Genomic DNA, 25,352 nt, shown 5'->3' with positions numbered 1-25,352 from the left:
CCAGATATTTTTAACAGAAACACTATTTCCAATTAGTCCTGTTATTCGATTTCTTTGAGTGAAAAAATGTGAATAATACTGGAAAACTCTATCGGGGAAAGGGGTTGGGTATAAAAAGCGTATAATGCTGTGTCTGCAGGCATATAAACAAAGTGCGGATTAGCTGCTCCTGTCTTCCTCCTTGCCTCTTGCAATAGAGAAGTTGTCCACATCCAAAGCCTCTAGTTTATGTGGGTATGTGTATGATAAAATTATTCTAATATTTTTTTTAATTTAAAGAAATGAAAAGACTATTTGAACAGGAGAGAGCACAGTTCTTCCCTTCACAACAAAGCAGTTGAAAGTCTACATACACACACATTTATATACGTAATATAAACATATGTCTGATGATAAACCCATATTTATTTTTGGGGGGATAGAACATATTTTTACTAGGAATATTTTTCAAGCATGCAAAAATTAAGTAACACTTCTGAGATTCTTTCACATAAACATACACACACACACACACACACACACACACATACATGCCCTTTTTTGTCTTTGTATTCCCTCACATCATCTCAGTCCTCCACAAAACATTCTCATCATTTTTATCATTCCTCAGAAAAGGAGAATGCACTTGCTCTCAAAATCTCTAAAGAATTTACGAGTATTAAGGCTCCAGTTAAGTCTCGCCATTGTTTAGTCACAGGGCTTCTCATTCTGTCCAAAGTTGATTGAAGGTCTTGTAACATCTCTCTGTAGCTATTTTCGTAGTGAGAGCCCCAAGTATAGAGAAAATCATAGGCAGGTTTCCACATCATCTAAAAGAAAAAAAATATAAAAGTAGTATGGAACTAAAATAGAGAAAAAATAGATGCTTTAATTAAAAAGATGGAAAACCCTATTAAGGCCTACAAATAAATGGAATCTCAATTATACATGAACTTATACTGATGTCATAGAAAACATGTTTTAATGACTATCAGTTACCTATTATCCTTGTGTTCCTAATTCTATAGATTTTTGACAAGTAAAAATCTCTCTTGTCATTAATATGTTGGGCTATCATCTATATGTTGCTCATTGTTAAGATATGGATAAAAAAATTCCGTGTACAATTGTTGAATAAATATTACTGAGATAAATTTCATTCTCTGACTATGCTTAAAGATGTAACTGATTTAATTATGAGTATCCATGGTGAACTCTATGACTGCATATCTATAATGGGCCTATAGATTGTATTTAGTAGTATACGTTTATTTGAGCAAGTTAAGTTAGAAAACAGAGACATGTAGATTCATGACCAAGTCAAAAGGAAAGCAAAAATATATTTCTCAATTAATGAAATAACTTAATGACATATGTTATGACCAAAATAAAGATCAACAGTCAGCACTTCATTATACTTTCCCTACACACCTAAACCATACCAGTGACATCATTGTTTCCATAGAAATAAATGTACGTCAAAGAGAAACTTCACATTCAAGCGTGTATGTAATGGTAACCAAGGCAACCAGGCTCAGCACAGAGACAAAGAATACAGACAAAATAAGACAAACTGTGGAATACACATACACACACACAACTTAAAATGAATTTTCTCTAGGAAAATAACAAAATAAACCTTTACCGATAATTTTAATATATAATATAAACTTTATTACTTGCTACATTTTTGGGTTCACTAAACTAATTCATTTGTAGCTTTATTGCTTGCAAAATGCAGGAACACAGGCTGTGAGCTGGATATAATGTTAAGTTACTCTCTTAAAATAGAGGCAACATTAACAGTAATACACATGAAGTAGAGCCTTGGGATATAATATTTCAACCTCCTCTGATATCTCCATGTACAACTGAAGTGAAAATAATGAAAGACCTAAATAAAGAATTTCACTGTGTTTCGATCCAATCTGTATAGACTAGATATCAAGCTCAGAAGATAATTGGATAGCATGTGTCCAAAGTGTCATTCTGGGAGCCATGTATACCTCACAGTTCACCTTCTAGACAATACTCAGTTGTGGAAGGAAGAGGATGGAGGAAAATGAATAGAATTATACTGCATCAAGGTGCGTATGTTGCTGCAATAGAAAACATTCCATGTGTGTATGTTTTCCACTTACCAACCTGATTCTGTGGGCTCTACCTTGAATCACTGATGAAACTTAAATTAAGTGTTCTTTCTATATTTTTGTGAATACTCCCAGTGAAACCAAAACTTCCAAAGTGCAGGTCAACACTTAAAAAACTCCTACACACTAAATGATGTCAATAACATCATTGTGCTTAGGCTTATTAATGGACTTAATATTGCCTGCCACTGTTTAGATATAAAATATCACTAAACAATTCAATTATTCTGTACTGTAGCACTGTAGCACTGTTGTCCCATTGTTCATTAATTTGCTTGAGCACGCACCAGTAATGTCTCCATTGTGAGACTTGTTACTGTTTTGGCATATCGAATACGACACAGGTAGCTTGCCAGGCTCTGTCATGCAGGATACTCTCAGTAGCTTGCCAGGCTCTCCGAGAGGGACAGAGGAATCAAACCCAGGTTGGCCGTGTGCAAGGCTCTACCCACTGTGCTATTGCTCCAGTCCTGTACTGTACTTTTATTGTACTTATTGTAAATTTTGTAAAAATGTTCAGATGTGTATTCTATGTAGCACTCAACTAAAATTTCTTGCTGATAAACTAGATGATGCATTATTTTTCCAATTTGTCATTTACTATTTAAAATGATAATGATAATTATAATTAATGGCTCCCAAGACTTTATTTCGTTTCTTCATCATGATTTTCACAAAAGATGTGTTTTGCAGATATTTTATCATAGCAACTGAGAACATGTTAGTACCAAGGTGTCTTTTGAGATTCACACACAGAAAAGTTTTGGATTGTTCACTGTGAAATTCAAAGTCTTAACAAAGAGACAGGCTCAAAGACCCTACTCACTTTTCTGGGTAGAAAATCTCTACATCTTATCTCTTGCTGCAGTATTGTGGATTACTATGTGTAGAAAAGATGTGAGGAACACCCAGTCATGAAGAAATCTCAGTGCTGCTGGAGCAGGAAATATATGAAAGTGATTCAGGAACTGGAATGACAAATTCAAAAGTTCTACAGCTCATGTTCCTACTCACTTATTTAGAGGAGCACAAAATCTCCCCACCTTCGCAATCTGTATCAAAAGCTGAAAGCGTGGCCAGCTCCTAAAATCTGGAATGATTTAGTAGAACTGCAGAGTCCTGGATCTTAATTAGGACTCTAAAAAGTTTTTTTTATACAAAAAGAAAAAGAAAAAACCCTCAGGAACCCATGATTAGTCAGAAATTCTGGGAGGAAAATGGCCTTTAATGAACTTATTAAAAATTCCCCAAATTCCAAACCCTAAACTGGCTAGAAATGGGTGCATGAGTTTTGGATAGAAAATAGTAGGATAACAACAAACTTCCTAATACACATAGCAACAACAACAACAAAAATGCTATTGTTACAAATGCAAAGGTATTAGAATTACATATTTTTAAATTATTTTATTTATCCAACATCTAATGGGTTAGTACCCACAATTCTAAAGAATTTTATTATATAATGAAATAAAATACCGAATATATCCAGGGATTTTTATTTTTTAGAAGAAACATAGATACTTTGATAAATAGTAACCCTATGTTTGAATAGACAGAACATGCTAATTAGTTAGAAAAAATGCCAAAATAAATTGTACAATTTAACTCACCAAGATAAAAATGAAAGTTTTATCGCCTGAAAAGCACTATGACACAAAAGAAAGAATAATGGATTTTGGTGTCAGAGTACCATATCCTGATTTTACATTTGAGTTCTACTGCCTGTTGGGTGGGTCAATTTGGGCAACTTAACTAAACTGGGAATTTCTACTGTAAAAAATATAAAATTCCATATTCCCTCATGAAATGTAGATAACTTACATTTTATACATTTTAATAGGATATGAAGAAAATGGATACTTTTAGGGCGAGGTAAAAAATTGCCTGATAATAAGTTATAAAATGGAGATGACCTCTATAAAACAGGCAAGGATTCAGCATCGCTCATGATAGTGATTGTGAAAAGCATGAGATTCGAAGAAAATTCAAGAAGGGAGTAAAGGGACAAAAAAGCATATTCTCAATTAAGGATACAGTTATGAGTTATAGGTAATAAACAAAAGCAATAAATATTATTCTTCAATTAAGTCTACAGAGAAGAGCTACAAGTAATAAACAGAAGCAATAAACACAATGGAGAGAAGTAGAATTCAGGGTGATAGAAAATGAAGCAAAACCCAAGGATTAACAGCATCCCAAAGGGTTTAGGTTGGCATAGATTCATACCAGTTCCCCTATTCACATAGCCTCCAACGCTGTTCAGAGAAATGTGTTACATAGCAGATTAAAACCATCCATGTTGGAAATACACAAGGGAAATAGGCAAAAGTTATAAATGAATCTTTATTCCCCTCTGGAGAAACACTAATTAAATATTTACAAGCATCCACTTCTTTCTGTTATCTTTGCCTTAACATTAATGTTGGTGGAAACATTAAAGGAAAAGAAAGAACAGCCATAATAGGAAATTAATATGATTTTGGTAACCTTGATAAAGACAGTTTCAAGGAGAATGGTGGAAGACATGGTGAAGATATGCATGAGTACTCAATTTAGGGAAACTACAAAATAAATGGGTCAGACTTCTAAAATGTAAAAGTTGAAGGCAGAAAAATTGAAAAAAGAGAAGCAGTATAGAATCAATATATGTTTTTTTTTTATTAGTTTATTTTTAATTAGAGAGTCATCATGAGGGTACAGTTACAGATCCATACATCTTTGTGCTCATGCTTCCCCCATACAAAGTTCAATAACCCATCCCTTCACCAGTGCCCATTCTCTACCACCCGTAAACCCAACATCCCTCCCCCCCTCCCCAGACCCGTTTCCCCCCACCCCACCCTGCCACTGTGGCATGGAATTCCCTTTTGTTCTCTCTCTCTGATTAGGTGTTGTGGTTTGCAATAGAGGTGTTGAGTGGCCATTGTGTTCAGTCTCTAGTCTGTATTCCACCCGCCTCACCCTTCCCCTACATGTCCTCCAACCACATTTTACTTGGTGGTCCCTTCCCTGAGTTACCCAGAATGAGAGACCAGCCTCCAAGCCATGGAAACTATCTCCTGGCTAGAAAGTAGAAAGAATATTTCTACTATTCTTGGGCGTTAGTCTTATAGTCTATTATAGAATCAATATATGTTTAAAGTGGAAAAATCATTAAATGTAAGTATTCTACAATTCAAGGGAATGTTTGGTTTTGAAGATCACTGTCACTGTCACTGTCATCCCATTGCTCATCGATTTGCTCTAGCGGGCACCAGTAACATTTCCATTGTGTGACTTGTTGTTACTGTTTTGGCATATCGAGTACACCATGGGGATCTTGCCAGGCTCTGCCATATAGGTGAGATATCTTGGAAGCTTAAGAGGGAAAATTATATAAAATACTTAAAAATATAGTTAAACTTACTTAAGGTAAAGAACATAATATTAAAATCATTATAAAGTTTGGATAGATAATTAAAGTGACAAGTATCAAAATAAACTGAAAAAGAATGGAATTAAATACTCATGTCCTAGTCATGCACTGATTAAAAATTAAGCTGGAAGAATTATGCTTTTCCTTATTATGAAAGTGTCTGTCAGATATTATAAATATAACATTTCCTCTTTGAGAACTGGCTCAACAGAAAGACACAGCAGTGAATCATGGAAGATAACAGCTCACCAGAGATCTCTCCGGACCCCATACTGAGCCAATTTAACAGGGGAACCTCAGACTGAATGAGTGTGCCCTCTCTCCCTCTCTGCCTGCTCCAGATGAAACCTTGATGTCCACGAGCATCCAGAAGCAAAACCCAGGAAGGGGGGTTTAAAGACTAAGACTCCAGGCCATATGTTGGCAGCAAAGATGGGATTGTCCCTTTCCCTCTCTCCACTCACTTGGGGTCCTGGCTGTCATGCCCATGATCTGCCTCCAGGCACCGTTTTAGCGCATCAACAGCCTCGATCCAGAGATTCCCAAATGAATCTCAAAATGAATGAGCTCCCAGCAGAGATGTCTCTGGAACCCAATCATTTATAATTTTAGAATTCCGGAAGTGCATGACCATGTGACCTCTCATAATATTTATAATAAGTAATAGAAAATCAACTATCTAGCATCTGCCCCTGGCAAGCAGACTTGAATGGTGGTGGGAAAATTTTAAATATTGGTGGTGAGAAGATGTAATGGTGGTAAGATTGGTGTTGAAATATTGAATGTAATCAATTATTGTGAACAACCTTATGAAAATATTTTTTATTATTTATTTATTTATTTATTTATTTTGCTTTTTGGGTCACACCCGGCGATGCACAGGGTCACTCCTGGCTCATGCACTCAGGAATCACCCCTGGCGGTGCTCAGGGGACCATATGGGATGCTGGGATTCGAACCTGGGTCGGCCGCATGCAAGGCAAACGCCCTACCCGCTGTGCTATCACTCCAGCCCCTGAAAATATTTTTTTTTTAAAGCAAGAACTGTCTTAACAAAGCCTGACAAAATTTCAGCTTTCATCAATGCAATGAAGAGTTTAGTCGATTATTTCTTGTCCTTTGTGGTGTGAACTTACATGATTTGGGTTCATGTAAGACACTTTTAACTTCATCATAATTTCTTGTTATCTTGTATAATTCTAGGTTTTGTGCCAAAGAAGTTAAACATTTATCAAAGCAAGAGAAAAGGTACATATATTTTAATTAGATTTAAAAAATTATATGAATACACATTAAGATCCCAGAAGATTATAAATTTGACGATAAACTGAAGAGATGTGGTATTTTTTCTCTGAAGATGTTCAAATGAATAAAGAGAGCAGAATAAACAATATTATCTCTGGATTGACCTAAATGAAGTCCTCCAAAAGCTGGAAATGTGTGGTGAACTGCCAAAATCTCTTCCAGGTTTCTGTTGTCTTATAACTATTCAGGGGTTTAAAAATAGTTCTTCCACTCTTGCTCAATGTTATGCTTGAAGGGAAGATATGCACAAATTCTGCACGAATGCTTTGACAAATCAAAAGAAAAGCAGGGTCCCGAGGGTTTGTTTTTGTTAAATTATTCTTAACCACAAAACAAATTTTCTGCATCTTCTAATCTCTGTCGCAAACATTTGACACACAGGCATCTTTCTTAGCCTTCTTATTTTGGATCTTTCAGGGTTAGCTCCATGGTGTTATGCATTCATCTTTGAATAGGAAGGCACAAGTCTCATAAAGACAGAGAATTGTTCATTTTTCCTCTATGTGCTTTCATCTCCTTCTATAAAGAGAAGCAGCACCAGTAAGGATTTAATCTGTCAATGTTGTGAAGTGCCAGCATTTTTGTAGAAGAAATACTTCGTTTGTTTATCGTCTAGGTATTAGAGGAAAAGACAAAGATAAAGGACAATGTAAAAGTAACAAATGGGATGCAAAAAGAAATAAAACTGGAATAGAGATTAAAAAATAAACTTGTCCAAATTTAGAGTGCTTTATTCCCAGGAGCCAATAAGACTCATTAGATAATGTACTCGGTAATGAAGTGCAATGCGAATAAAAGCAATTCACATTTGAGCATAGCATTTCATGTCTTTTTTTAGCTCATAAAATATGAATAGCATAAAGAATGCAATTGGTTTAACTACCTTTGGATAATTACATTTTGCCACATTAAAGGATTAATAATCCACCTACTTTCCTCATAAAACTATAGGAGCTATTTTTTTTTGCTTCAAATGCAATTAACTAAAGAAGAATTGAAATTTGCCTTATTAATGATTAGTACATATCCCTATCTTTAGAAATTTATTTACAATAATCAAGGTTGGCCTTTCCTCATCTATAATTCGTCAGAACATAAATATTGTCAAAAATAAGGTGACTGTTTTCTTTAGAATATAAGGGAGGATAACATATCAAGAGAACCTAAGTATAAATCCTCAAGAAGGATGGTTAGAAATCTTAAGAGTCTCTAAGAAATATCTCTTTGGGTATAACCAGCTCTGTTTGGTCTAAGAACAACCACTCAGAACAGTTTAACATTATAGGAAAACCTGATGTTTGTGTTGTTTTAACCGGTCCTTTTTTAGAGTAGCTCTTGCTGCTTCTTTGTCATTTTACATAACTTTAGACGACTACAACAATTGTATATTGGTAGAGATATCTAAATTTCAAAATGCAAATAAATAATTTTTCACCCTTAAAATATTCAGCAGTGCAGTTAAAGAAAATGAGAAATAATGAAGTCATAGGTAAGAGTTTTGGGGTTAGAGAATCACATTGTGTTTCTGACTCTGTTCTCTTGATTTACTAGCTTTAGGGTCTTGGGTAAAACATAAATCTTCTCTAGATTCTTAATTTCTCCTTCTATAAAATGTGGATAGAGAGGTGTATCATAAAGCAAAGCCATAAAGCATTGTCAGCTATGTACAGAAGCCAATATAAAAGACCTTGGCATATTCTAGGTGCTTGGTCAATTCAACTGTTAGCAGTAGTTAAGCTACTAACCTTGGTAAAGGGTTAAAGAAGAAAACCATGGTAGTGTATAGAGGAAAAATAATCCAGGTCCCCTAACTGAAAATGCAAGGATATTACACTAAAATATGGTTACATTTTTATTGTTAAACATATTTAATAAATGCTGGTTTAAGCCCTAGGATTCTTTTTGATTGGTTGGAGTAAATGTCAATAAAGGAAATCTATGTCAAATATTACTATCTCCAGACCAATTTTAAAATATATTTACATACTAACTAAAATAGTTGCTTCTAGAGTGGTAATGAGACATAGAATATAGATTTAAACTGGTGCTGGAAAGAGATCATAATGTGGAGGATTCCATCCCCAACACCCCATATGGTCACCCAAGCCCCACCAGGTATGATCCCTCAGTGTAGAGCCAGGAGTAAGCCCAAAGAACCACCAGGTGTGGCCTCAAAACAAATCAAGCAGCAAAAAAAGAGTATAGATTTAAACCTAAGATCATAGCAATACCGCAGATTTTATTGTGCTTCCTTTTGTTTTTTATGCCAACACTTGAAAGAATGGGGTCTTTTTTGAATTAACAAAAAGCATTGTATATTGACTATATATTGAAAATATTTTGACAGCTTGTCAAATCTCTATCATAAATAACAAAACTTTGAGAATTTATTCTATACACTTCTTCATTGGTAAGTAAGTTACTTCTACTTAAAAAAATGTAAATATATTGCTTTCTTCCCGCAAAAGAACAGCCAAATGCAGAATGAAGTACTGCGGTTTGGAATGAATCTTGCCAGATAAAAAAAACAGACAATGAAAAATTCCCATAAGTAGAATCTAGAAGTTGCTGAGTAAGCCAGAAAAACTTGAGCTCAAATATTTTACCTTTTGCAAAAGTTATCTTCCAAGGAAAAGTAAATTTTATAAAGAGAATAAGTAAAAGCTATCAATCAAGATCTTTCTCCCATTTTTCCAATTAATACCATTTTGTCAGGTTCTCAGAAGAGAAGCCCTGAAATCACTGTTGACTTTTCCCTTACTTACATTCTATAATTACACAAGTGTATCACTAAAAATTGCTATACTTTACTTCTTTCTCCAAATCACTCTATGTCACACAGTTGCCAAATTCATCTTCCTCTTTTAGTTAAAATAGTAGCTAGTATATATGCAGCATTTCTACTGCACACATCCCAGGTATTTCACATACCTTATTTCATTTAATCCTCAAACAATTTTGGAAGAGACATTACTGGCCTCATTTTTACAAAAAGAAAATAATAATAATTTGTTAAAAATCAAATAACCTGTGCAAGATTTTAAAACTAATCGATGGTTGAGTTGCTTGACCAGAAATACAAATAGAGAGTCAAAACTTCTATTCTCTGGTAGTCATTCAAATCTCTCCTCCATCAATCTCAAAGTATTTATGTCTTAATGAATCATTCAATAATTGTTAAGATGAATTCTTCTCTTTACCACAGATCAGTGATTAGAAAAAAAAGTGTTTTCTAAGGCAGTGGGGTGCAGTGAGGGGAGGGAACGTTGGGTCATTAATAGAAGGAAGCTGACACTAATAGTTTTGAAGATGGAACACTGAATGCCTGAAACTCTCTTATTGAGAGCTTTGTAAATTACAGTGAATAAAAAAGAAAGAAATAAACCATAGTAAGTTTTGTTGCTGTTATTGTTTTTGTTTTTTAGAGGCTGCACCAGTGGTTTTCAGGGCTTACTATTGACTCTGCACTCTGGAATAACTCCTGGAGGACTCAAGGGACCACATGGGATTCTGGGGATCGAATCTAGGTGAGCCTCATGCAAGGCAAATGCCCTATCCACCAAACTATCACTCTAGCCCCCATAATAAGAATTTTTCACAGCCATACAGAGGTACACTTTGTTTTGGTGATGAAAACTTTTAAGATTAGCTATCTTACCAACTTTTCGATATACAGTAGAGTATTGTCAGATATAACCTCCGTGACATTATAGTTTTAGATAAGTAAATGACATCACATTTCTAACACTTTTGCCAAGTGTTTATTTTATACAAACTGAAGTTTGTACTTTTGATTTCCTAACACATTTCTACTATCTTATTGCTCAATTTTAAATTAAAATTCTAAATGCTTTTAGAAAAACTCCAATAATTTTACTCCATTTTTTTCATGTCAATGTTAGACATCTTTATCATAAATTAATATTTTTTAAAGTACTCAAAAATTGCTTATAACTATTTTTCAAGATTAATCATATTTCTTTTATATAGATATTCTGTCATTAGTAAATCTTAAAGAATGAAGAATTTTTAAAAATTTAACTTAGGGAGCCAGTTACTTTAAAAACGATATACTCAGATGTTTCCTAACAGAGGTTTTTCACCTTATAAACAATAAGTAATGACCAAAAGCAATCAAGAAAAACATGACATACTATTCAAAGTCAGCAATTTTCAATTGGTTTGAGGTTCCATGAAAATATTAAGGCAAATTTTATTTATTTTATGAAGAAAAGAAAGGAGTGAAATGAATTATTTAAACCACGAATAAAAAAGATGGCCATATCTCCAATCTCCCTGCCACACAGCCACCATTTTGGATATATATTGCAAGTACAGGGTGTAATAGGCAAAGTCCAAGGACACTGTGGTCAAAAGCTTACAGTCCAAGCCTGGTTCAAAGCCTCTTTTGTTAAGTATGGTTTCAAAAATTCCTCAACTTTCTTATATCATAGATAATATTTGTGTCTGCCAATATTTTATTGAAAAGATTTTATAAGTTAACTTTTGTAGCATCACTGGAGTATTATCAGAAGTTCCAGAAATCTGTTTATAATGAAATAGAACAAAAGGAAGAGAGAAAAGTTGAAGGAAAGTGAATGAAAACATAGGACTTAGTCATTGTCACAAGGGAAGGGAAATTGGTATATATGTGTACTCTAAGGAAGTGAGATAAAAGAAACAAAAACAACACAGGAAGCACTTGACTTATTTGTTCTCCCTCTACCCCAGTTCCAGTTCCCACCCTATGTCCTTATCCAGAACTAAGGGTTTAATACTGTTGACTTGTAAATTGAACATATTTAAGACTCACCTCCTTCTCAAGAGACAAGAACAATTGTCTAACAATTTTCCAGGGAGATGGAATTAGCATACTCTTTAATTATTTGACCTAAAAACTATAGAATCCCATAGTTTATTTTAAAATGACTTCAGGGGCTGGAGCTATAGCACAGCGGGTAGGGTGTTTGCCTTGCACGCAGCTGACCCAAGTTCGATTTCCAGCATCACATATGGTTCCCTGAGCACTGCCAGGAGTAATTCCTGAGTGCAGAGCCAGGAGTAACCCCTGTGCATTGCCGGATGTGATCCAAAAAGCAAAAAAAAAAAAATTAAAAATGAGTTCAGGTCAATATATCATGTATTATATTCTAAGCATTTAATCACATGGAAGAGAGTACAGACTTAATATTAATCATAATAAATTATACAACATCTCCTAGGGAAACTATACCCAGGGGGTTTTCTTTCTACTTCTGAGTAATTATCAGCCTTGGGCATGTCCTTTATGATTTGGACTGTGTAAGAGTAAATACTAGAAAAGTAAGCTGTCAGTTACCCTCCACTAAGATTCGAGGTTATTTACAAACAATAGTATGAGAAATCAGATGTTTACCAAAGAAAGAAAATAAATGCCTTTAAAGAAAAAACAAACTTTGAATTGGTCTTATTATAAACATTTAATTTTAGAAAAATTTTAAGTTTACAGCAAAATTGAGAACTTAGATTTCCCACATATTCCCCAACACCATACAATATAGGCTCTTCTATCCTCTATCATAATTGGTAGTTTTGTTATAATTGATGAATCTATATTGACCCATAATAATCACCATAGTTTACCTAAGGGTTTACTCTCAGTGTTGTACATTCTATTTATCGGGACATATGTATAGTGACATGAACCCGTCACTACAGCATCACACAGAGTATTTCTACTCTTCCCAAACCCCTTGTGCTGTGGCTGGCCATCCTTCGTTCCACTTTTCCCATCCCCTTGGCACCAATTTATCTTTCTACCCTCTGGATAATTTTTCTTTTTCTAAATGTCAGAGAGTTGAAATTATATAGAATGTATACATATTCAGATTAGTTTCTTTTGTTTATTAATATGCATTTAATAAGAATTCGGCCTTCTATCTATTAGTTGGTAGCTCCAGGCAGAGACTCTTCCTTTGTCTGGCTGTACCACAGCTTAAGTGTTCACTAGCCTGCTAAATATCATTTCAGTTTCTTCCAAGACTTGACAGTGATGAATAATTTTGATATAAACAGACGTGTGGAGAGTTCAGCGTGCTCATAAGTCTTCGATGCCTTTGTTAACATACCAAGGGAGCATGAGCGATTGTATAGAAGGTGCATATTTATGAGAAATTGCCAAAATGCCTTCCACAACGACCACTTGCATTCTTCCCAGAAAAAAATAAAGGTTCTATTATCCACATTCTCCACAGTATTTTCTGTTGTCTGTTCTAGAACTTGACCACTCTAATAGATGTGTTGTGGTATCACCATTAGGTAACTGTTAATAACTTAACTGAAATATCAGAATAGAATATCCCTTATAATGGTCTTTTCTCTACACCTTCAAGATTTCGTGTCTTTAACTCATTCTGTAAAGACTGATTTGTAAAATGTAATGCCCCTCTTGCATATGGAGATAAATGTAGCATTTTTTGTTTTTTTAAAGTAAATAGGTCCTATCTGCTCCTAGATAAAAGCTCCTCTTTAGAAGAATACTTGCCAGGAGTTAGGCACCAGGAATCAAGACCTCCAAAGACTGGCACTGTAGAGAGTTATCTTAAGTTTTACAAAGAGCAGTTTGTGTTCCCAGTTACTTCCTCAAGCCCTTATGTCAGCAGGCCTCTGCATCACTAGTAGTTTTCCCCCACCAGCTTACGACTCTTTTCTGCTTTAGTCTACTTTTTTACTAGCCCTCAATAAAGACCAAGTCCCAGCTTGAGGATAAGACAATTTTGGTAGGAAAGTGAACCATAGTTACTGTTTACTGGCACCTGAATAAACCTAAGTTTTTTGTGTCAGCACTAATCTCTCTAGTATTGGCCTCTTAAATGGTGAGCAACCAGCCTTGGATTTGTTAAAAGCAGGGTAATTTTTTTTATCAAAGGGCTATTTTTCTTTGTCAAGAAGCCAAAGATGTGGCTTAGCAGAAAAGTACATGCTTCCTATGTACTTTGAGACTTGGGTGGCAAACAAACAAAAACAAAACAAAAGCTTAATTTGTATTTCTTTATGGTAAATAGACTGGAGCAATAGCACAGCAGGTAGAGCGGGTTTGCCTTGCATGCGGCCATGGGATTTCTCCATCCCTCTCAGAGAGCCCAGCATGCTACAGAGAGTATCTTGCCCACACGGCAGAGCCTGGCAAGCCTCCCATGGCAGATTTGATATGCTAAAAATAGTAACAAGTCTCACAATGGAGATGTTACTGGTGCCCGCTCGAGCAAATCCATGAACAATGGGACGACAGTGCTACAGTGCTACAGTGTTTATGGTAAATAAAAAGTATGCCTAACTGGGGCCAGAGCGATAGCACAGCGGGTAGGGCGTTTGCCTTGCATGCGGCCGACCCGGGTTCGATCCCTGGCATCCCATATGGTCCCCCAAGCACCGCCAGGAGTAATTCCTGAGTGCAAAGCCAGGAGCAACCCCTGAGCATCGCTGGGTCTGACCCAAAAAGCAAAAAAAAAAAAAAAGTATGCCTAACGTATTTTAAGTTCCGCTTAACAGTATATTATATATTTGATTTTATGTTAACAAAAAAATTTTAAGTGGCAAATATTCGTCTTGTTCTAAGTTTTGTCATTCTATTTTTAATTGCTATTGTTCATGTTGTATGAAAAATTGTGAAGTTCTGATAATAGTTGTATGCCTGAGTACTTAGAAGTGTGTCTCCTAACTAGTTTGCTACATGATCTGGTCTGTTCATTCAGGCAAAGACCATACTATTATGTAATCCAATAGGAGAGCCATTTCAAAGATCCTCAATACTTATATTTATTTTATTTAAAAAAATTTCCTCTCCCACCCCACTTTATTTAAACACTGATGTTTATAAAGTTGGTCTTTAAAGAATCATATGTGTACATTTCAAATAATATCAAGCTATAAAGGCAATAAATTTAGCTCGTGGTCCTCTAAGACACTCCTCCAATTAATTTATATGAGTGGTATAGGCTTGATTTACATAGTCTGCAATTTTTCACTGTTGAGTTAGAGAAAGAAAAATTCTACCTCATCAGCAATGACTCCAGTCTTTCCTCGGTGCGGAATTTCATACGCCTCCATTTGTTGCTTTGTGAGTCGGGCTAACTTTCCTGCCAGTTCCCTCCAGCCTTTTCCAAGCTTGACAGCTGAAGTCAGAATAACAGCCTCTTGGATGATGTGTGCTACTAACCCTTGACAATCCATCTTTAGCAGAGCCTGGAGCAACAGTAATATGAAATAAATACATGTAAATACATTTGCACTCTCTCCTATAAATTAAAATTCTCATTACATGTTCTAATTGGGATATTTTTCTATAATTTAAAAAAGTTTAATACATGTCCTAGCAACTGAAATCCTCTTTCATTTCATATATTTGAATTTCCTAAAATTAAAAATGTTGATTTGCTTTTTAAGCAAACCAACTAGCAACTCATAGAAGACAGCTACACTAGAACTAGGGGAAATTGAGGACTAATTCAGTTCCTATATGTTCTCGAATAATATACGTCCAAATAGCCCTAGCTGAAAAAGGAGGGCACTGAACTAGACATTTACAAAGATACCCTGAGGTACTAGCAATTTATAATTTATAAACCCAGAAGTGATTATTCATCCTAAAATAAATAATAATTCTTTTCCTTACCAGAGGGCAGACTAGAGGATTTCTATAAGAAGTGAGAGCACTGCTTCTGGTTTGCATTGTTCTATATTTTATCAAAATGTGATTTGAAACTTCCCAGAATCATGCTGACTGCATAAAATCAAGACATTCAGACAATTTTGAACAAAGCTACTAAAACTGATGACCTGAGAAAAAATAACGAACCCTCTCACTTCACCACTGGGGTAATTGTACTAAACATAAATCCCTTCACCACTGGTGTAATTATGGTAAACATAATTGTAGTTTACTAAACATAAACTACAAGATATTAGCACTCTAGCAATGAGTAGTACTGTTGTACCATTGTTCATCGATTTGCTCAAGTCGGCATGTCGAGTCTCCATTGTGAGACTTGTTGTTACTGTTTTTGGCATATCAAATATCCCACGGGGAGCTTGCCAGGCTCTGCTATGCGGGCGGGATACTCTGGGTAACTTGCTGGGCTCTCAAAGAGGGATGGAGGAATCAAACCCAGGTTGGCCACATGCAATGCAAATGCCCTACCCGCTGTGCTATTGCTCCAGCATAATAAATATAAAATATTGTCTTCAACAATATAAACATTTTCCTTAATTAATCATTTGTAAATGATTAATACATGCTTCAAATACATCTCAAGCTTTCTTTTTTGCTTTGAATATATTTTTAAAATATGAGTTTAGATCTATGTCCATGCCTTGTTTGTGTACATAAAAGCAAGTACAGGCACAGAGAGATTGCTCAAAGGGTTAAGTGCATGCTTTGCATGCAGGATGCCTGGGTTCAACCCCTAGCTCTGGGTGGTACCTGAGTACATAGTCCAGATTAGCACCTGAGTACCACCAAGTGTTGTGCCAAAAGAACAAATATAAATAAGTAAACATATATATATATACATATATATATATTTGTTAGTTCCTAACTAACACTTAAGCTTTATCTTAATTTAGCAACACCAAGCTTTATCTATCAGTTCAAAATGATAAGTAAAACTGAATGACTAATTAGGACAACTGAAATCCAGAGTGTTTAGACCAGTGGACTCATTAGAAGCATTGTAAGAGAAGAAAAATGAGAGAAAATAGTAAAAGAGCCGGTAGGCACAAAAGAGGTGCTCTCAGTAAACCGTGGAATGAGATTAGTAATGTTTAAGTAATAAAGTCTGAGTTTAAAATCCAACTTCACAAAAACTGGAATCCAGATAAATCATAGAATACTTATATTTAATGTGGATATTGAAAAGAGATGAAAATGGATACAATGGTTTGTACCACCCTCACCCTCTTTTGTATCTCATATGGAAGGTTAATAAGAAGATAAAATCTTTAGAGATGTCTAGAGTATAAGTGTATAAGATCAGACGGTTTCAAGATATAGAGATGAAAAGAAGGACTAGAGTCACATTCTTTATCATCTCCCTTTCAGCTACCTACACCAAATTTACATACAATCCAAAATTTCAAGAGATGACCTCTATACTATGTGCTGCATTGTCTTTAGGTGAGATAAGTAGGCTTGAAATCCTTTCACAAAGATTACCTAAAGCCTCCACTGAGACTCAAAATAGGTATTTTTTTTAAACAAAGTCACCAAAGCTACTATATTAATTATAAAACACTACAGTGTAAGTGTAATAAGACTTAAACTTCCACACAATTTAACACACATAATCTTTTATTTATTTTTGCCAGTAAGAAAAACAAGAGACAATTTTCATTCAAATGTGCATAAGTCTGTTACTTGAACACAAGCTAGAGAGGGAATCAGCTATTGCAAATATCTGCAACTTAAGTCAGGCAGATCAATTAGATCAAACAATGACTGACTTAATAGACTGGGTTAAATAAGAGTATTACAAAGTATCATAAAACTACTTAACAATTAGATATTAGGACTTTCAAAATTTAACTGCTTTCAGTCAGTGTGAAATCATAAAAATAAAGGAAAGCTAGTAAATGTAAAGCTAGTAAATACACTTATTTCTCTACTAAATACATCAGTAATGCACAGTCACTGTTGCACTATCATCCCGTTGTTCATTGATTTGTTCGAGTGGGCACCAGTAACATCTCCATTGTGAAGCTTGTTACTGTTTTTGGCCTATCAAATATGCCGAGGGTAGCTTGTCAGGCTCTACCATGCGGGCGGGATACTCTCGGTAGCTTGCCAGGCTCTCCGAGAGGGATGGAGGAATCAAACCCTGGTTAGCAGCGTGCAAGGCAAATGCCCTACCCTCTGTGCTATGTGCTATTACATCAGTAATACTCCAGAAAAAAATACATGAAAAATATGTATTTCCTTATTTAGCTCCTTGACTAAAACTTGGCTGTTTACATCACCTGTCTGTATAGTACCACTTACCTTTTTCTGAGCACCAGTATTACACAAACATAAACTATATTTACACATGCCAATCCATATAAACAAACATTTTACACACACTATCAAATCTGTTTCAATAAGTAATTTTAAAAGTGGCTTGGTTGAAGTGAGGGGGGATTGAAGGGTAGAAAATTGGTACAAGGGTGATTGTCTTGCATGTGACTGACCAGGGTTCTATCCCTAGCACCCGGTATGATACTCACAGTCCACCTGGCATAATCCCAGAGCATAGAGGCAGGTGTAAGCCCTGAGCACTTCTGGGTATGCATCCCTCCCTCCACCTCCAAAGAAAAATTTGGGCACCAAAAAACTTTCAAGTGTCATCTCTAATGTTAATTAAATGTGAGACTTTAGGAAAGCAATTCAACTCCCAAGACTTTGTTTCTTCTATTTGTAAGATGATATTAAGTATACATATTCAATAAAGCCATTATAATGGCAAATGAGAATAGAGTGATCCCATTAATATTTATACATTCACATTTTAGCCATTTAGAAGTCTGCTACTGAAATATTTCGCTTTTACAAAATATGGAGCTTCTATTTTAAAGATAAAACAGTTCATATTTTTTTTATAATTTTCCCCCAAGTCTTGCTATGATAAAAAAAAAAAGTGATACGGAGTCCTATCAAAGCATGAGTATTAAGAAAATGATCAATATCATTTTTGGGATTGTAATGAGTTGTATATAAAAGAAACATCAAATTACTAAAGTAAAGGACACAGATGGCACATGTTAAAAACACTAAGAAACATGGCAATAGCAAGGATCAAGTTAGTTATGTTTTAGTTTGCCTTTATTTGTTTTCATGTTTTTGAAATATACCTGAAATATTTAGAACTAATATAAATATAAGAGCTTGGAGGAGATCTCAATTGTTCTGTCCTATTACAAACAAGCCCTAACCTGTGAAAGATCCTGGTAAATTGGATTTCTGCATAATTTAATCACTAATCTAACAAACCAAGTTTATTATCTTGCAGGAAAAGCTCTACATTCTTAGAAAAGTAGCTTTATTTGTTTTGTTTTGGCTACTGAAAATTTCCAACCTCTTTTATATGTTTTGGTATAAATATTTACTATCAGGTTAAAGGGTTCTCATGGTAATTTCATTATTGTGATTGATCAGTACTCACCACAATAAGTTCATAAAGAAACTTCCTGGTATTTTTATCTGCATGGCAATCTTCTTTTAACATTTTTACAACGTAAGAAACTTTTTCTGATTCTTTGTCTTCTTGTATTTGATCAAAATCTTCCAGGGCCAGATGCGAATAGCCCAGGACATCTGCTAAAACTTTCCAATCATATACTTTTTCTGACACCAACGTCAATATAACTGAATATATGTAAGTCAGTTTTTTAAAAGGCAAGGAAATTTGTTCTAGGAGATTTCTGGTTGTAAAGATATCATGTGACATAGATATGACTTGCTTTTTTGCAATGACCTTGACATTTTTGCAATGTACCAGTCCAATCTTACCTCTCAGGACTCCCACATACCATTCTTTCACTTTGGACTGCCCAATGGCTTTTACCTTTTCTTTTCCAAGAAGAGCCACCGTGTCCCCTTTGAAATATTCAAGTAAATATTCAATTTTGGTTTGCCTTAGCACTGTCTTCAGAGTTACTGCATAATTGGTGAAATTCAATATTTTGTCTTGAAATGTGGGGTATTTAATAGGCACTGTTGGTAACAAAGAAGCAGACTTGACCTTCTTTTGCAGAGCATTTGGTGGATTGGAGAGCCTTTTTAAGTTGGGGGCTGGGTCAGGGCTAGTGATAAAAAACTGTGTAGCTGGCCTGCCATTAGAAGACTCTACCTTAATTTTGAACACAAATAAGTGCATTTCTCTGGAGTCAACTAAAGAAAATAAAAACTGCTGATGAACTACTTGGCCTGCCTGCAACTGATTTTGCTTAATTTCTTGCCTTTGTCCTTCTGCTTTTACTTCAAAATCAGGATCACATGAAAAAGCAGAAACGGTTAAATCTTGTGGCTTATCAAGTAAGAAGGAATGTTTCCCCCAAAGATGAAATACAACCGGAGGCGTGTTTTTTCTTCCCTTCTTAACATCAGAGATTGTAAGTTTTCTAGGCATGTAACTGTGTGCACAAACTGTGAATATAGCAGTGAAACTGGGATGTATATATTTGGGCCCATAAATTCCAACTGAGGCGGTTTTGTGAATATAATCCCAAATGGTTGCATATGGTGATGGAGTAGTTTTAGCTTGTGCAGCCACCACTAGATACATCACCTGATGCAAATCTATTAGCTTGACTTGGATGGTGTCCTTATAAATGTAGCAATTGTTTAACACTTTGAAAGGCCCTTCTTTACCCAAGCTGTGTAAACACACCACTTCTGTCATGACTTGACTGAAAGGATCCTTTCTCACTTCAGCCCCGATTTTCATCTCCAGCAAAATGGCTTCCATTGTGTTAAGGTTGCTTAACATGATTTCCAACAGTGGGCTAACAGTGCATGAAAGATCGTGGTTAATCATTTGTGGAGGATCAAGAAAAGCCCTTAGAGATATCTCTTGGAATTCTCCCACAGCCACGTGGCCTTGTGGTACATGAACAGTAATATCTGATTCAGGTAATTGCACTGACCCTCCTTGATGGCTTAATTTACAAACTGTCATTGTCTCTGCAACTTGTGTTTGGGCCCATCCGGGACTCTGATTAATTGTATTAAAATCCAAGCAGGAGCGGGCTAGTTGGCGTTGACTTAACCAAGCCATTTTATACGCTGTACGATCATTTTGGAGCCATTCTAAATCCTGTTCGAGGATCAGGTCAGAGGCGTGTTTATTCTGAAGAGCATGTGCCGTGTCATCTAAAATATCCAAAAGCTCTGAAACACTTTTTGATCTTCCAGATTTTCTTGAGGAAGACTGCTTTAGCATTTGATGCACATCCAGTTCATCAGCAGAAGAATCAAATGAATTTCCTGTATTGATATCTCTAAAAAAAAGATAAGGATCTTCCTTCAAGATAGATGTATTGTCTCTCTGTTTGTTACTTCTTAGCTGAGTGATGTCATCCAAAAATGGGTTAGAAGCAGACAGTTCATTCCAGAATGGATTTGCAGCACTGAAGGTATTTTTGCCATGAAGTACGAAAGCATCTGGACAATTGAGAAGCAAACCTGAGTCCAGACATTGTTATTTTAAAATGCAAGACAGATGAAACAGCATTTTTTTATTATAGCTTAAAATTCAAGGCATTTTGTTTTCCTAGTCACCTCAAATGCACTAAAAAATTAATACTAAATTTGATCAAAATTTCATTACATGAGGAAAGAAAATTATTCTAATCAATTTTTTAAATGTATGTGTTATTATTTTATCTTAAAGAATGATTTATAAACTACAATTGAGATAAAAATCATTTAATACATTTCCATAAAAAAAAACTCAGGTTATGAACATCTTTTCCTTACAGTCCTATTTATTCTATGCTTTCTTGATAGAAAGTAACATTTAACTAGCAGAATAATTCATTAATTATCCAGAACTTTCTAAACATTGAAAGGTTAATCTCCAATTGTTTCTAACCATTTTATTAAATCTTTTCTGATAATAGTCAACAAGTGAAAAATATCAAATAAATCTTCAAACAGCTGAAATATCTTTAACATGCTAAATTAAACCAGTAAGTTATTTCTTAGATTATTTCTGGTAAATTTGTACTAATAAATATTAATAATACTGAATTTTTAAATGAAAAACTAAGCGGTTAATAAAAATTAACATTGAAAAATTAGATTAACATTAGATTTTGCATAATTACAACAGTTAAAAATTTCTGTACCTGTAACATTGGAATTTTTTGAGAATTTTGGTGCTTCCATATCAACCAAATGTCCTTCAGATCTACTTCGTGAAATTCCTCCTGGCCAAAAATGGGTTTTTTCAATGGTTAACATTTTTCCACCTACAAGGTAAATATATAGATATATATGTGTCTTTCTGTAAATATATAAAGGTTGGCTGAAAAAACAACCTATTGCATATAAAAATACATTATATGGGGTGTCTTTCTGATAGTATGCTGGACTAGATATCTCAAATTCACTTCATTAATCCTGGATTAATACAACAAGAAAATACACTACTAATAATATAGAAAAATAATAACAAATTTTTCAAAGAAAACAACAAAGAACAATACTCAAACTTTAATGGACTTTTTTTTTTTTTGCATATTGAGAGAAATGAGAAAAAGAAAATTCTCCCCAGATGCTTCTATATGTTTAATACTGTTCCAAGTAAAATCACAGCATTTTATGTACTACTTTGGAACTTATTAAGTAATTGAAAAATTATATGGAAAAGGAAACAGCCAATATTCAAGACAATCCAAGAGAAATGATGATAGTGATCTATACCATCAGATAATAGTACTTACATATAAATATGTGATAAATAATTCGAATATGAATAGAAATAGACTGAAGATCCAAAGAAAACAGACACTCTCACAGGAAAATTTAATACAGAAATAGTTGTGGAAATTATTATTCCGTGGAGTTATGACATTATTAGTTGTCTATTCTAAAAGAGATTGGAGAGATAGCAAAGCGGGTAGGTGAGTAAGGCGTTTGCCTTGCACACAACCGAACAGGGTTTGATTCCTCCATCCCTCTCGGAGAGCCTGGCAAGCTAATCCATGGTGTATTCGATATGCCAAAACCAGTAACAAGTCTCACAATGGAGACACTATTGGTGTCCGCTTGAGCAAATCAATGAACAGTGGGACAACAGTGCAACATTGCTACAACAGTGCTATTCTAAAAGAAAAATAAAACTACATTGATAACACACACAAAAATCAGTTACAAAATATTTATAAACTGGGAGGCAAAACTTTATGATATACTTTAAATAATTATCTCCACGCTTTCTGGAAAACAGAATTCTTAAAACACAAACACAATTGTTTTCTAAAAAAAAGAATTAATAACCATTTACAAAATGTAAAAATGCAGGCCAGATACCAGAAGAAGATATTTCCATTACACATGACAAAAAACTTAAAAAGGAGTTATTTCTAGGCTATATTAAAGACTTCTACAAAACAATAAAAGTAAAAAAAAATTATTGAAATAATCTGAAAAAGGATTTTCCTTCTTACATAAGTAAACACTAATAACCCATAAATATATATTTAGATGTACTAAATTTCATGATACTCAAGAATTATGAGATAAAACCACATGATATATAAGTACCATTAACTTTGAAAAAATTTTAAAATGTGGCAATACCAATTAATTGTTAAGATGTAAAACACCAACACTAAACATTCCTAACTGAAGCATCAATGGGTACAGCCACTTAGAAGTCAAGGAAAGACACTATAAACTTACTGCCCAGAGATTCAATTTCAACTATTTTGTAAAATAAAATCTTTCATATGTACATCAGAAGCACTGTCATCCCATTGTTCACCAATTTGCTCGAGTGGGCACCAGTAACGTCTCCATTATGAGACTTGCTACTGTTTTTGGCATATTGAATATGCCACAGGCAGTTTGCCATACTCTGCTGTGCAGGTGGGATACTCTCGGTAGCTTGCCAGGCTCTCCTAGAGAGGTGGAGGAATCGAACCTGGGTCGGCTGTGTGCAAGGCAAATGCCCTACTTGCTGTGTTATTGCTCCAGTCCAGACTAAAAAAATAAATTGCAATTATTTAAACACAATGGTGTACTATGCAGCTATACTAACAGACAAATTGCAACTCAGAATAATACATATTATTTATATTATTTCACTGCCGAGATTCAGTTTTGTTATTTTCTTGGCTCAGAGACATCACCAAGAAATAGACATTTTCATGCCATATATTGGGTACTGTAAAAAAAAAGTGCCCCCCCCAAATCTCAGCAATTGAACACAACTAACCCAAAAGGCCAAATAGTTAGTGGATGACTAGTCGAGAAGTGATTACTTATGTATATTATAGCTGCCCCATAGAAAGCACGCCCAGGATACTACAGATGATACTATTGAGACAAAAGCTTCTCAACTTATTACAGTTCAAGTTTCTAGTCATGCTAAACTATCACTTTGTCTTTGTATATTAAATGTATATCTCTTACTTTTTATTTATATTTTTTACTTGCTATTCTTTCATGATCTGGACATTTTACTTCTAAAAAACTTACCTTTTAAAGAAATGTCTTTCTGTCATGTAATAGAACAAATTAAATGAGCAGAAGAAGAAAATAAAGAAAAAGAAAAGAAAGAAAATAAAAGAAAAAAGTAATGGGAAATTTTCTTCAAATATAATTCAAAACTAAGTGCAAAAATTTTCTCAGAAGGTGAGATATTCTAAATGATATTCTAAATAATTATATGGTGCAACTCTAAATATTTCCCTTGAAAGGTGAATCTACATAGAGACTTGGGTAAAAACCCAAATTATGCAATATGCGAGTTGTACAGAAACTTCAAGCTTCCATTTATTCAAATATTTTCCTGGAAGATTTTTGAAATTCTGTGGTTGATTTTACCAAATTTGATGTCCAAACCCTAGTCCAAGTCCTTAGCATGCCATTAACTCTCTGGTACTTTGAAATAGAAAAATTAAGTTCTTATCCTTCAAAAAAAATAAGCAAATAAAATTAAAATTAAAAAAATATGTTTAAATGAAAAGGTATTCTTTCAAAAAATATAAAAGCACCGTGTTCGTTTTTGTTTTTGTTTTTGTTTTCCCAGCAGTATTGAGGACTTAATCCTGGCTCTGCACTCAGGACTCAGGTTTTAGTCTTAGCATGGCTTTGGGGACCATATGGATGCTGGAGGTAAGAGTCTGCGTCAGCAACGTGCAAGACAAGCATTAGCCTTAAAAATATATATATATAAGAAGAATCCTGTGGATATAAATAGCAGAAAAGGACTATTTATATCTAGAATTCCTTTGATGCCAACAACACTGGATATAAGACTAGTTGTAACCTAATGAAAACAGAGATCTACAGAGAATTGGGAATGTTATCTAAAGCAACTATGATCCTGGAGGACCTTAACTTATAAACAAGTCCTCATTAGCTGGAATTCCTTGTGGAGTAGCTCTCATCTTGTCACCCAGGCATATCTGCATTATATTTCAAAGCAGTGGTTCTAAACACCAACCGTACCAGAGATACATAGAAGGTTTACTCAAACACATTTTGCTGGATCCAACCCAATGTTTCTGTCATTAGATTTCTAACAAAGGGACAAACTGATATGATACTGTATTTCTAGGGGTATACCTTGATGCCCCCACCTTTGTTCTTTTGTTTATTCATTTGTTTGTTTGTTTTTACTTTTTTGTTTTTGGACAACACCTAGAGGTGCACAGGGTTTACTCCTCATTCTGTGCTCAGGAATCCTTCCTAGAGGGGTGCCAAGAATTGAACGCAAGAATCGAAAGTCTGCCACATTCAAGGCCAGTGTCCTACCTGC

General features: G+C 34.8%; 1 protein-coding gene across 1 annotated transcript; it reads right to left on the bottom strand.

Moving 5' to 3' along the window:
* Positions 1-599: 599 nt before the first annotated feature.
* On the bottom strand, positions 600-21,826 carry MACC1 (MET transcriptional regulator MACC1). The gene is made up of 4 exons (XM_004604097.2): positions 21,712-21,826; positions 19,026-21,061; positions 14,887-15,075; positions 600-809 (listed from the first exon to the last, which is right to left on the bottom strand). Exons 1-4 carry the CDS (start codon positions 21,824-21,826, stop codon positions 600-602), a joined length of 2,550 nt encoding a protein of 849 aa, XP_004604154.2.
* Positions 21,827-25,352: the final 3,526 nt, after the last annotated feature.

This window comes from Sorex araneus, chromosome 1 (assembly GCF_027595985.1).
Source record: "Sorex araneus isolate mSorAra2 chromosome 1, mSorAra2.pri, whole genome shotgun sequence".
Classification (NCBI taxonomy): Eukaryota; Metazoa; Chordata; class Mammalia; order Eulipotyphla; family Soricidae; genus Sorex; species Sorex araneus.
Note: the sequence above shows the minus strand (reverse complement) of the source record. Positions and strands in the feature narration are given on the sequence as shown.

Excerpts from the sequence above, each read along its gene's own strand:
- MACC1 (XM_004604097.2), bottom strand. The coding sequence starts at position 21,826 with ATGTTAACCATTGAAAAAACCCATTTTTGGCCAGGAGGAATTTCACGA. Across the intron at positions 21,062-21,711 it reads AAAAAATTCCAATGTTACAG|AATGTCTGGACTCAGGTTTG; the intron begins GTACAGAAATTT and ends TTTTAAAATAAC. Across the intron at positions 810-14,886 it reads CTGGAGTCATTGCTGATGAG|ATGATGTGGAAACCTGCCTA; the intron begins GTAGAATTTTTC and ends TTTTTCTTTTAG.